At 51.5% G+C, this 14021-nt stretch overlaps 1 protein-coding gene across 4 annotated transcripts in view; it reads left to right on the top strand.

Annotated features, from left to right (window-relative positions):
- Soxn (SRY-box transcription factor soxNeuro) overlaps nt 1-14021 on the top strand; it is an 86143-nt gene that overhangs the window by 44615 nt on the left and 27507 nt on the right. For 3 of the 4 annotated variants that reach the window (XR_013103046.1, XR_013103045.1, XM_076909360.1), the window contains exon 2: nt 2060-2125. The exons of the other annotated variant lie outside the window; for it this stretch is intronic. Coding sequence is in view for 1 of the 3 variants with exons in the window: in XM_076909360.1 (XP_076765475.1) it covers nt 2060-2125 (66 nt within the window). In the remaining 2 variants the exon portion in view is untranslated. The remainder of the gene's footprint in view (nt 1-2059; nt 2126-14021) is intronic. 4 annotated transcript variants of the gene reach the window in all.

The raw sequence follows: 14021 nt of genomic DNA, 5'->3' as shown, positions 1-14021 counted from the left end.
TGGTTGCGAGCGGAGGAAAGAATTCGACCGTGTCAGGAACGTGTCTGACCGTGACGCTTTGAAAAAAAAAAAAAAAACAGTCGTGATTTCAAAAAAGAAATTGCTCTTTTCAAACGCTTCGGATGCTGTAAACGCTGAAAATCGTTCGCTCTCGAAACGCTCTGCATTTCGATCCAGTCATGATCCCCCGAAGGGTGACCGTGCAACATTTCCGTGGGCTCTCGTTATTGCGATTCACGATTTTCACGGTGAATAATTTCACGGGGAGCCAAGTATTTCGATGAGTGGAAATAAAAAAAAAGAAAAAGAAGGGAGAACCGCAAGGAATCGGCGGGTACGAGCGTCACGCGCAAACCGCATAGTCGGAGGGGGCGGTTCACCCTCCTAGCCAAAAATCACATTCCTGCCGACCCCTCGAATTACTGCGTGGTACCGCGCCAAATTCGCATTCCCATAGCCGCGCCAACACGCGTACAATCTCCCGCGATAATTGCATATCATTCCAACAGAGGGACAAACTCGATTCCATAAAGATACTCGTGGAATTTGATAATGGAAGATAGTACGCTCGAAACGGTTCGAAACGAACAACGAATCGACAGTAGAATAGTAGAATGTTAAAAAATATCGTATAAAGAAAAAACGATAGAACATCGTTCGGATATTCGATGCGTAGGAATGCAGGGTAAATTGTTATTGGAGAGGAGTGTGTGCACGAAGACAACGAGGTACGCAAAGCACGCGAACAGTCACGCAAGCTGCGTGCATGAATGCGTAATGCCGGCGGACAGTGATTTCCACCCTCGATGACCGCGGACGCCGCCCCCTTTCCACGACCAGATGGGGTTCTCACGAGTCACCCTTAATACCGCTCATAATCGGTCCCGATAATGCTCGCTGTCACAACACGCAAACAATTGCCCGCGGCAGATTGAAAAATCAAAGGATTTGCTCGTGATCTTGGTTCTCGCGGAGGGGGTGGTTCCGCGGCCATCGCTAGCGAACGTGACGGAGACGGTACCAGAAGGGGGTACATCGGAGCACAAGTCCTACGAGAGATCCGATTTAATTCGATGAAATATTTATACCCGTTCGAACGAGTTAGTTGCCTGGAAGTAAGCAGGGGTGGGTTTTCATTCGCGATTGAATTCGTTTGAAATTGAAGAGCCGGCGGAACCGATCGATCTTCCGTAGCAACAAGTGAGATGTAATAAGTAGCGGCAATTAGCATAACCGGTGTCTGATCTTGTCAAAGAGGAACGCGGAAAGGTTGACGCTCAAAGCGAGAGACGCGAGAGGCTGGTGCTCGACGACGAAAAATTGCCCCGTGGATTTTCGCGAGGGCGTCTGTCGCGGGCTCGATTCAGAGGCAAGGACAGCCGTCACGTTTTTATCTCTCCCCGCGTGGCGCAACACGGAAACGTTCTGCCCCGCGGTGAAAGAGAGTGTCGGCTGACACGCGGTTTAATCGACGATACACGGATGACAATAACGGCGAAACTCGGTGCCCGCGGCGCGTTCGCTAAATAAAATAGAAAATAAAAGCAAGGCAAGAGAGAAGGGAGTAAAAAGATGACGGGGAAGAATCGGAACGGGGGTGGATGATGCGTCGAATAAATTTCTCGCGTCCCACGGATAATGTATCGTCCGGCGTGAATGCCCGACGAAAGCAACGAGCTTGTTTTATTATAAAACCACCGCGATGCGAATAAATTTATCGACACACGTCCCGCGGCGCGACGTGCGCCCGCGTTACACCTTGTCACCGTCTTTGTCTTTTATTCGACGTCCACTCGACTTTGTCGGCCTGATAATGACCAGTCGCCTCGCTGGTTACTCTCGCGGACCAGTGTATTTCCATTTTTTTTTTTTTTTCTTTTTCCACAGGATCGAAGATCGATGGCGAAGCGAAATTTTGTGCGTACACGCTTCGACGCGCGAGCGAATTAATGAGAACGCGAAACTGAATTCGCTGTCGCGAAGTGAATTAAGTTATTCCTCCCCGGAGGTGCGATCACGAATTTCGTTTACACGAGTCCTGTTTCTTCGTCTGTTACAGGTCGGAGAGTGACCGCAAAATGTTGAATCCAGAGACCGGCTGTTACTCGGAGTCCGTTCGGGCATGGTGAGTAACGCAATCAGATAAAAAAGAATTCGACGTTAGGGGTTAATTTACGGGACGCATAAGCGCGGCCAGGCCTCGCCGTAAGAATGTGTCCACGTTTCGAATCGGGCATGGCTACACGGCCCTCTAATCTCCCTCGAATATCTCGGTTCGCGTGCCGCGCGTGTTCTCATCAACGCGTAATCTTAATTAAGTACAAATCGGCTTCGTGTTACGAGGACGCGTCCAGCTACGAGCGTACCTTCAGATAATCGACCGTTTAACTTCCTTTCGTTCTCGTGCCACTCTCTCTCTCTCTCTATATATATATATATATCTCTCTCTCCCTCTCTCTCAACGAGATTTAACGCGAATAATCCGTCCGTTATCGTGGCGTTATTGTAACATTATCGTAACAGCGTACTTAGCCGCGGAGTGATCGAAAGGGGGTTCCAGGAATCGTAACGAATTTCACTTTTCTTTGATTCAACGTTACTGATATCGCAATCTCTTTTGATTTATGAATGAAACTGGCTAATGGACGTCCCGTAATTGATTGTTACCACTGGCTCTACGATTCGAAGTATTACGGTGAAAGGACTCTTGTATGCAATTATCGCAGGAGTAAAGGAACTCTTTCTGTGTCAGGTCAAGTCGGGTCAGTCGTTGGCTAGGTGCGAATCGATTCTTCAGAAGCCAACTCGAGCCTCGACAATGCTCGTCGCCTCGTTCGCCCGATCGTTCGATTCGCGAATCGATCCGCGGGTCGCGCTGCCGCGAATTTTAACTTAAGACCGTGAAGCGTCTCGCGATACTCGAGAGGACACGTCTACTTTGCCCGCGAGTTAGTCGCGTGCAACTGTCTACATATAAACTACAAGTGTAACGGTCGTGTGGTACACGCGTCGCTGATGACAGCGTAATTGAAACCGCGTTCGCTTCAACGCCGCCGTTAAGATGGCGGGAATTTTTGCGGGTCGTAATACCAGAGAGTCTCGAATGATTGATAGTAATGAGTAGAAACGAGAACAGCACGTACAATCTCGGTTACATGCTCTGATAAACGCTTTGCCAAGTGCAAAACGGAGTCGAAAAGGTGCGTTCCTGTTCTGCGATCAAATTTCTGCATCCTTATTAACTCCTCATCGATATCGCGTCGATCAGACGTAAAAAGGAAAAATAAAAAATCTTTTCCTTCGCGGACGCGCAAGCGTTTCTAAAAAGAAAAAAAAAGAAAAGGGGGATCAAGATATCCGTTATTTAAATGAAATCGTTAGCGCTGATAGTCGCGGATCGGTTGATACGGGTTTTTCGGCTTAATTGAACGATAACTCGCGGAACAGCGCGCTCGAAAAGAGAGGGGCGGGGGGATAGTAGATTCGCGTGGCGAACAGGAACCGGCCGGATCAGCCGTAAATATGCTGGGCAAGGAAACAAACAGGGCCGCGATTCAGTCCAAATTGCGCGCATGAATTTTAACGAACGGTGGTCGGGCCGATTTTGCGCGGCTACGCTCGAAATATCGAGCCGATTTTTCATAATTCAGCCGGTGGCCGTGCGCAAAATTCAATCGCCCCCAACCTCCCCCCACAACCCCCACGCCTCGGCCACGCCGCCGCGCCTGTTATTTCCGTGCTGGTTTTCGTGTTTTTGCCATTATGCCTGGCAAAGGTAATTTCCCGGGCTCGACCGCCGCTGATGTATTTATAACGAAACGAATTAAACTCGCCGGGCCGGGCGGATAGGTAACAAAACGCCCTCGACGGCCGGCGAACCCTCCGTCGGAAATAAAATACCCAAATATTTGCGCGTTTAATTTGAATCACGCTGGCCTCGAAGCTACCGCCGCCGCAGCCAAGCTTAATAATGAAATGTCGCATTGTGCGGCGAAAGGGTTGCGCGAACCTCTCATTGCTCCGCCACCCGTTTCTCTGGCCCCGCGATTTTTCGACCAACCCTTTTGAGCCTCCTCTTCGTATATTTCGTGGACAGTAGCGTCGATGCCTGCGTACGAACGCGTGAAAGTCGCGAAAGAACGCGACTTTGAACTTTTCATGCATCTCTTTTCGAGTAACGACTGCTTCCTTCTTTCATCTTCTTTCATCCTCGAAGCGCGAACGAACGAACGATCCGGAAGATAAACTTTGGAACGAATCGTTTAGCGTGCAAAAGTGGCTAATCCCGTGGCGAGGGAGAGTTGCGAGAAATTTGTTTAACGGGCCACGTGTTGGTTTGTATTAGCGAGACAGCGAGCGGAATGGCGGGCAAAGAAATATATTAGGCGAGTCTTTTGGGAGGGGGCGATTTATCCGCAATCGCGGCGGTGCTTTTCTCGGGACATTAGGGACACGATCACCCGGTCGGGGGAAAGGATCGTTGGCCGTGGTACTCGGGGGAGGGGAGGGAGTTGGGCCTTAATGCGATTAAGGTCGTTATCAGATGTCGCCGGCGTTTCTTGCGCGATGACGTAGACGCGCTCGTTTGTCATCGCGCGACGTCGTCACGGGGGTTGCATGATTTACTTCCGCTTCCCTCCTTTCGCGCCCTCCGTTTCCTGCCGGCGATTTTCTTGCCGCCGGCTCTCGCGCCTTCCTTCTCGCGTGCGAATCAATTTTACACGCGAGCCTTTCGCCGCCGGGTTCCTGTCACCTTGTAAACTTGCAAAATTTTCTGCCACGATTTTTTAAAAGAACCAGAGAAAAATAAAACAGAGGAAATGGCGCAAGAACGATGGTACGTGGAGCTTTCAGTAGGCATTCGTTCGCAATTCTCGTCAGGGTAACGAAATTTTTCGAGAAAATAGGGGAGGGAGAAGGAGAAGAGACACGAGGGAATCGATTTAAAAAGGTCGCGTGCGACACGCGGCCGGACATACGTGTCAGAAGGCATTTCGAGATTCGTTAAGCCTCGTCGTCAACACCCACCCTCGCGTAACATCGGCTGAACGTCGCATTAACTCCGAAGAATGGGGCTAAAGCCGTCGGAAGGGGAAAGGATGAGACGGAGGGAGAGAGAACGATAGAAAGAGCAGGCGAATAAGACGATATTTATCTCGAAACGAGAAAGAGTGTAGTATATATGTGAGAAGAAGAGATGGATGAAGAGTAGGAAAAAGAAGGAGAAGGAAAGACGCGGTTCTTCGTGTTCAGGTTGCAAGACAAGGGTGTGGCCAGGAGATAGGGATGATTAGAAGCTACACCCCCAGAGGCACCGAGTCGAGGGTGCTGGCGGAAAATTCATGGAGTTACTTAGCAGTCTTCCAAGCTTACTCGTTTATCTTGCCACCGGGGAAGAAGGAAGTCGTTACGTCGTCGAGAGGCCGCCCCCGGGGTCGAGCCTGTAATCCTAATTAATAATTAATTACCACGGGTAGGGGAATAAATGGCCGATTGAATTCTTCCTGCGCTAAGGGAGGAGCTTGATTTATCGGGATGATTCTGTTCCACGCTCGGTAACTCGGGAACAACGAAGGCCCTCGATTCATCGGAGACATTGTTCTTCACGTTTTCCACGAATCGGGCCCGCGGATCGATTAAATATGGCGGGGTATTAAGCGCGATGGGATTTCGATTTAGCTGCATTAATCTTCCGGACAATCGTGGAATTCCACGGGGGGATCTTCGTTTCCAGCGGAAAAATTGCGGTGTCCTCGTTGGGAGGAATGGCGACGAGGAAAGCCGAAGGATATTTCGAAAATATTTTCCTCCCAGGACACCTATGATCCGCGATAAATTTCGCGTCGACGCAGCGATAAATAACCGCGCGCCCCCTTTACTTTTCCATCCGCCGCGTGGTTTTCCATGGCGCATCCTTCGTAGAAATAACTTGGTCAAGTTTTACGAGGGTTCCACGGGAGGGTGGTACGGTCCGAGAGATCGAGAGAGAGAGCAGAGGCAACTCGTTTTGGTCTTTCAGGAGCAAACGCCGAGGATCCTCCGGTGTACGCGGTCGAAAGTTGTCCGCGTGCGTCCTTACATGGCCAGGCTCCTCCCAGAAGCACCCCAGTTTGTCAAGAGGACCCTCCGGTGTCGCTTACAAGACAGCAAATTTGTCTGAGATAAGCAACACAAACAGAGAGGACCTCTTCCCCCCTCTCTCTCTCTCGCTCTCTCCCTTCCGTGGTTCCCTTCGCTTTTTTTTTCCTGTCGCAGCTTCTCCGTGTCTCTGACGGAGTCCTTTGAAACAGCAGGAGGACACGACTGGAAGGGTTTAATTGGTGGCTCGTTTCTGATCAGAGGATTCCGCCGTTTGACGGATTTATTCGGACGCGTTTGCTTCCACGGGACGTGATCGGTACGATGGTTCTCTGCCTTTGGCTGTTTGTTCGCGAGAAGTTCTTTAGGAGAGAGCGGCTCGCCGGGGCGACTAATTCCGATCGTTAGCGAAAAATTGGAATGTCGAAACGCGCGGGGGACGCCGGCTGGATTTTGGTCTAGCGACTCTCAGCCGCGAAACAGACAGCGCGGCCGTGGTATTCTAAATTATGGATCGATTCCGCGAAACCACTGTTTCAACGGCCTCCTCGAGCGTGGCCCGCTGCGGGGATTTGCATACATTAGATTTTATCCTTCCGAGAACGTTCGTCTTCGAGGTGCGCGTATTTATGAGAGTCCCCTCTATAGTGGAGCTGAATTTAGGATGGAATCTCGGTGGTAACTTCATTATGGCCACCTGATTTAAGAGTCCTCGTCTCGGGGCGATCATTTTCAATCTTGCGAAATATTTCACCCTTTATCGCCCCTCGTTTAAACAAATTCCGTGTACGCGCGTGCAAGCTTACTTCAACCACCGGCTATAATCTACCCCTCTCGTTCTAACGACGGTTTAATACACCCCCGACAAAGTGCAGAGCGAATTCGATCGGGAAAGGATTAAGCGGGAGGCCGGGGACTCGATAAAGATCGAGAGGTCTGCCAGGCTCGATTAGCTTCGGGTGAAGGGATGGTACTGCGCGCGAGAAGGTCCCGATGCGCAGCTGCGCGCGAAAATGGAGGGGTCCGGGGCCGGTCCCACAGCTGCGAACAGGGTCATCGATATCATCGTGGGTCTGTATAGAAATGATCGCACGCGTGTCGAACGGAACGTCGATCGGTCCTTCGATTCGACGGCAGGCACGACCTTCGATCGCCTCCGGGTCTCCGGAACGAATCGACGATCGACGGAACAGGTGAAAGAGGGGTGGACGAGGAGGGAGAACGGTCAAAGTTGCACTCTCTTCGAATCGAATTCGATCGGTTTCGGGTTAATTTCCGTCGGTTTCGACGTGTATCTAGCTTTCTTACCAGTCACGTTATCGCGCGCGCGCTCGCCAGTCCGAACGGGTTCGTTTCACGGGCAACGCAATCACGCGAGCCGAGCGCGAGGGACGAGGAAGAGAAACGGTCCTAATCGCGATCACTGAATAGGATATTCTTCAACGCCTGCTACGCTGGGATTATTAATTCGCCCTTCGCGGCCGACCAGCACGCGCCCGCGCCTAGCTTTGACACTTGAGGCGATGCGAGGAAAAAAGAATTGCCCGTAACCAAAAGGATCAAAATCGTCCGAGGGGAGGGACGTGTACACCGCGTGAAGAAGACTAGAGGAAGAAAGGCCGGGGAATAACAGAGGGAAGACGGGCGAAGTGTTGAAGATGACGATGGAGGAGAAGAGGCGCGAGTGGAATGACAGGAAGAGAAAGGAAGCGGGGAAAAGACAGAGAAAGCGCGCGCGTGAGACAGAGAAGGAGCGAGAGAGGAATAGACGCGTTAATAGGACCACCACGCTAGGGGATTCGATCGAAGAGCATTCTCCGCGTTCCTCCTGGTGCAATATAATGCACGTGTAGACATACGCGTAGTTGTATGCGAGAACGCAGAAGCAACCCTCCAGAGGGTTGCCGAGGGGTAAACACTGTGTAACCATCGAGGAAACAGCACGAGGGGTTTAAAGGTCGATTGTGCGGCTACGGGGCTTGCATACGATTCCATAAATATTTTATTGGCTCGTCATTCGATTTTATTGCGGCGACCCAATCGAATGACACGCCGGATTACGCCGTAGGTATCTACTGGTGCACGCGCGACCCGACCGCATCTCGAGGGCCGTTCGAAACGGCGTCGCCTACTTTCGTAACGTGATTCCGTCATTGCGAAGTCGATCAATCTCAACGGAACAGGTGAGAGATCACCGGGGTCGATTCGTCGAATCTGTTCGATCGGTTCTGGAGACAAAGGGAAACGAGGCGACCAATGATTTCCTTTGACGCGCGTTGCGTTTCGAAAAAATGGTTGTTCAGCGGCGAAACGAAAAGGGAGGACGAAGATACTACAGGGGTTTCAGTCGATGGACCAAGAGGGAAATTTCAAAGAAAAACCGGCCGCTGTCTAGGCGATTTTCCGCGAGATCGCACCGCGGCGCGGCCCTCGTCGGGGAAAACATATTTTTCAGGACGCAACGAGCCGTCCGTCGAAACGTCCTGCAATTTCCTTGCCTCCTCCCTCCCCCGGCGTCTGGTCCGTGCGCGCTTAATTAAGCCGAGCCACTTAGTACCGTTGAATGCTTCTTGATTGGCAGACGAGGTAGCCGGCGACGAGCGAACCTCAGGTACGTAGCTATCCGCGCCTCTGGCAGCCGCGAGTCGGCCACTCAGTCAACATCAGACGAATGCTGAGTTATGTCGAGGGTCCGAGCTCTTTTAAACTCGCCAATAAATCGGCTGCTTCTTCTCTACGATGTTCCTTCTTCTCCTTCTTCTTCTTCTTCTTCTCCTTATGCGACCGTTGCTGCTGCTATTGCTGCCGTTGCTGCTGCTGCTGCCGCGTTTTCTACTCCCTCTTCTTAGTACTTCGCATCTTTCTTCCAAATGGTCGTGTTCGTTCTTTTTTTTTTTTTTTTCATTTTTTTTTTGTTGGCGCAAATCTCGTGTCGTTGCCCCTTAGGCGGCTGTTTTTTCACGCGATCTCTCGTTCATTAAGGTGGCACACTTCGCGGCGCTCTCTGTCTTCATTTGCTGGTCACTTCTGCGTTTTATGTCATTACGAGTTCGTTCCGGCGATTTAATCGATAGATATTTCTGTTTGCCTTTTGTCCACGACCGTTCGATCGCACACGCTCGTCCCACAATTCCAGCGCGCCACTAATAAGCGAGATCGTACTGTGGAATATTGTTTAGCACCTCCACTGTTTGGTGTTTGTTCTTACGTTACGGATCTCGCCGTTTCTTTTCGCCGTAACTTGCACTTTCCACCGTTGTCCCCAAACAGCAGTTTCTCCCGCGCGTTATTTTTATCGGTGTTTGCACGAAGTTTCTTCGCCGCCGCAGTGTTTCCATCGAAAGTTCTTGCGCTTACGAGTGGTCAGGTAGCATGAAATTCGTTGTTGCAGACACCTACCTGAATCAGTCGGCGAACCGAGGTGCGAAAATATCAGCTCGTTTGCCCGATGACTCGGCAGCTTCCTTTTTCCCTTCTCCCTCGACCTCCCTTCGTTCTCTCCACCCCCAGCCATTCCGCCGCGCTATTATCTACCGCGTTATTATCTATTATCGATTCTATTTCTGATTCAGATTAGAAACGGACCTGTATACCTATTATCGAAACCACCGGTATTAATTCCTCCGGCTATGGTCGCGTAATTAATTTTACGACCGCAACAGACGATGTTGAAAAGTTTTCGAACCGCGATCCCACCTTCTTTTCGTCGGAATTCCCTCGAAATTGTATTTGTTTCGACGATTGTAAGGTACAGCGACGATCGCGGCGTTGTATTTCGAGAGGCAGAGCGATAGATCGGTGAATCTCGCCGCGGCGTCGTCACCGATTAATAATTACGACATTGTCGCCGTCGCTAAACGCTTTAATCAATGTCATCGGGCCAATTTCCGATCGCCGTTGGCTACCAGCCTGTCCCCTCTCTGCCGCCATCATAGCCGGCTACTCCGCAGGAAATTACGCGGCACGATCGAAACGCAGGCGGAAGTCGCAATTTATCAGTTTCCAGGCTGGCGGACGACGCGCCGCGCCGGAGATCGCGATTCCGATTTCGCGGGTGTGGACGTCCCTTAACGGCTGCCCGAAAATCGATCGATCCGAGCGAGTCCCGCGCACACCCGCCACGTTTCGCTTATCATTGTCGTCCGTGGCGACGCTCGTTTGTTAAACCAGCTTCCCGTTCGATCGTTCGCGAAACCGTTAATTATCAGGCAGCGCGCGCGAGTCGAGCGAAGAACAGCGGCAGCGGGAACGATTTTTTGGTGGAAACGATGACGATGGGAGAGAAAGGATTTTTCAATTTTCTGGAACGCCGGTTTCGAGATTGCCATTTTTTTCCCGCCGATTAACAGGGAGTAACAGACCGACGGCCGCGGGTTGCTCGAGAGATCTCGAGAGTTTTGCACGGCTCTTTCGCATCCGGATAACGAGGTTTACTCTTAACGGTTGCGTGGGTGGCTGATAATTATCGCGCACACCGGCGTGTCCCAACCACGCCGGCGTTTTTATGCCTGCATTCCGTTTAACTCTCGAAGCCTGGCGAGAGAACCAGTCGATTCTAACCTAACCGTTATGATCGCGTAAACCGCGCCACGGTAATAACGATTATCTCTATTCCGTTCGAGAATTTTGCAGAAATTTTTCGCTCGTAATCTTGCTACCGCAGGGAACTTTCTTCTTCGTTAATTACACCATTGGGCGGACTTAAACGTTTTTCTTTTCTCTCTCTCTCTCTCTCTCTCTCTCTCTCACTCTTTCTCTATCGCTTTTTTCTTTTTCCGTAATCGAGCAAAACGAAATCTACTGGTCCGGATCGATCGATCGGCAGCCGCTTTCGCGACTCATGGCACGGAAGAATCAGCGCGATCGGCCGGCGATATTTTCGCGGCGGGTCGATGGAATATAAAGAAGAAAAAAGGGAAAAAAGTAGGAAAAGCCGCGCACTCGACCTTCCATGCATGCGCATACGTTGGAATATCGCCAGTTCCGCTGGTTTCGAGTGGCCGACGGGTTATTCGAGTGCCTGGTTCGCTTGTGCTCGTGAATATTGCCGGGCCCTCTTATGCGAAACTCTCGCGAGTGTCTACGATTCAGTGCATCCTACGTGCAGTTTTGCACGGCGGTTGCGTTTCCTGAAACGGTAAATGGCCAGCAGCGATGTGTCGTTCGGGGCTCTTGATAAAATCTTGCGAGCGATTTTCTCCTCTGATGCTCCATGCGAAAAAAAGATAGAGAACGAAAAAATAAAGAGAGGAATGCCAAACTCCGCTACCAGTTCCTCCAACGAACGAAAGATTAATAGAGAATCATTCGTCGACGATATTTTCACCGAATTTCTCGTAATTAACCAAATTTTGGCGATGCAACGAAGCATTTCTTCGCGAACGATGAAGACGTATCGCCATGAATTATCGTCAGCGGGTGGATTTCGTCGACCAAAAGGAGTAGCCACCAGAAAATCGTCGATTTTAGCCGGTGACTTATCGAGACCGCGAGCAGGTGCTCGTTGCCTCGACGGAGGAACGCGTGGACTCGCGCTCGTTCGCCGGAGAACGCCCCGTTTGTGTAGCCAAACAAGTCCGCGCGGCCGACACGGCGAGCCTCCCTCGAAGCTGCAACGTCATCGCGCCGGAGGTACGAAGATTTTTCACGGAATTCCACGCCGCCTTAAAAGCTCGTTACAACCGGCGATCCCTGAAAGTTCGACGTTGACTTGCGGAATCGGGCGAGCGACGCGATTTTCGACAGAGTCCCGAGGGACAATGGCTCGAAACGTGGCCATTTTGAAGGGAACCAGCGGCGTGGAGAGGTAGAAATTGCTCGAGACTTTAATATCGGAGGGGGGAAGAGAAAAATTGGAAAAAATGTTGTTACTCAGCGTATCGTGCGTCGAAACGGAAGGTGAACTCGGAGGATCCGGCGTTCGTTTCAGGAACCGAGAAGGGTCGTGTTGCAGTGCAAATACTCGAGCGCTACCTGTCGCAGGTGCCAAAATCGCGCAGACGGTTTTTCCCGGGAACGTTACCCTCCTCAAGGACGGGAGCACCTTATCCCGTAAGCCCTTTCCGGGGCTACAGGTGGCTGCTAAGCCGATTAGATGCAGCGCCAGGGAACAATTTGTTGTTGACGAAACTTAACCCTTGTTTCGCGCCGACCTTCCTCCTTTTACGATTCTCTGGTGCTCGCCGGAGAAGCGTTAATGCCGGACGAAGTCGTCCCGATAAAGCTGACGACAGCTGTGGATTACGGAACAATCGCCCGTCTAAATCCTGCGTATTGTTCGCCAATTTCGAAATTAAGCGTTATTGGCGGAAGTTGCGATCCGGCGAAGTTTGCTACACCGACGCGTCTCCGTGGAAAAGTCGAGAACGCGTCGGCTCTCTCGTATTTCATCGCGATATGATTGCGAGACAGTTGCAAATAGGTTAACGATTAAAACAACGGTTTACGAGCGACCGCAGGATTTCACGTTCGCAAGAGCCGGTCAACAGGTTGTTCCTCGACCGGCCGACTTCCGGCGAGCCTTCTGAAGAGAAAGAGGACCGCGAGAGGGGAGAAACGACGCCTCTCAATTGCGAACGATTTAAAGCCGCCATTGGCCTCGACCTCCGTTCCTCTGCAAATGAAAACTTTTCCCATCTTCTTCTTCTTCTTTATCTTCTCCTTCCTCTTATTCCACCTCCTACTCCTCCTTCTTCTCTTCTGCTTCTTCTTCTGCTTCTTGTAGTTACTCGAACGAAGAGCATCGAACGGTACCAACTTCCTCGTTCTACCCCTTAACTTCTGCTCGGTTTCCTTATTTCCGCGTGCGAGCTGCGGTTCGACGAGCAATTACGTTCTAGGAAATGTTCGGCTGGAAACTCTCGTGGGAGAGACGGGCGAAGTCGGCGGCGATGCGGTCGGAAACGGCTCGAGAAAATTGCGCGGCGAGTTTCGAACGACGTCGTTCAACTTTCCCGTTTTGACACCGACTTATGGCTCACGGAACGTCTTATTCTTCCGCGCGTTTAACGCATTACGCCATCAATCCTGGACGGCGTAATACGAATGGCACGCGTATAGATTCGATCCCGCGGCGGTAACCGGCCGGGGAGAGATCGGGACCGAAGACATTCCTCTGCGTCTAATAGTCCACTCCGTGGGATTCGTATCGGCCAGGGACGATCGTGTTTTTCGACGGCGGGGAACGTGTCAGGGCGTTTCATCGCGGTTGCGACAACGCGAACGGAGCACGAACGCGGAGCTCTCGGGTAGGAGCCGTTCTCGAGATCGATGTATCTATAATCACGCCGGCGAAGGTCGCGCGGGTGGAAGAGCGAGATGAAGTGGCGAGCGAAAAGGAAAAGAAAGAGGGACGGTAGAGGCGTCTAATCTGTCGGCAGTGATCAGGACCCAGTATCGATGATGAAGTCTCCGGCTTCTTTGAAGTCCGCCGTGCCTCGCAACGGGGGAGCGAGCCGCTCGAATCCCTCGATTCCTCCTGATCCTGATCCTGCGCCCGGCAGGACCCGCCTCGCCCTGTCCAGGGCCCATCAGTCCCGACTGTCTTAATGCCCGTCAGAAATTGAGGCGCGGGAACGCTCCGATCGGAATGCTAATGACATCGATACTTGTCGATATCTCTGGCAGAAAGAGTAACGCGACGCCTCGAGGAGGTATCGTGGATGGAAGCGCCGCCGTCGCTGATATCCTTCCCGCGTCGAATGGTTTTCACGAGCTCTCGGTCAGCTGCTCGGTGGGAGTAGTTTGTTAAATATTTTCAGAAGTCGTAATTCCCGGGCCTAGGCTCGATCTTTCGAACGAGCCCACCTCGGCTCAGACATTTTTCGTTTTTATTACATTCCTCCGAGCAGGACTCGCGACACCGAAAGTGAACTTACAAATCGACCGGGGTATCTTTTACGAGCGGGGCGAGGTGGGGCTCGCTCGACTGTCCTCTTCATGGA

This window comes from Xylocopa sonorina, chromosome 1 (assembly GCF_050948175.1).
Source record: "Xylocopa sonorina isolate GNS202 chromosome 1, iyXylSono1_principal, whole genome shotgun sequence".
Lineage (NCBI taxonomy): Eukaryota > Metazoa > Arthropoda > Insecta > Hymenoptera > Apidae > Xylocopa > Xylocopa sonorina.
Note: the sequence above shows the minus strand (reverse complement) of the source record. Positions and strands in the feature narration are given on the sequence as shown.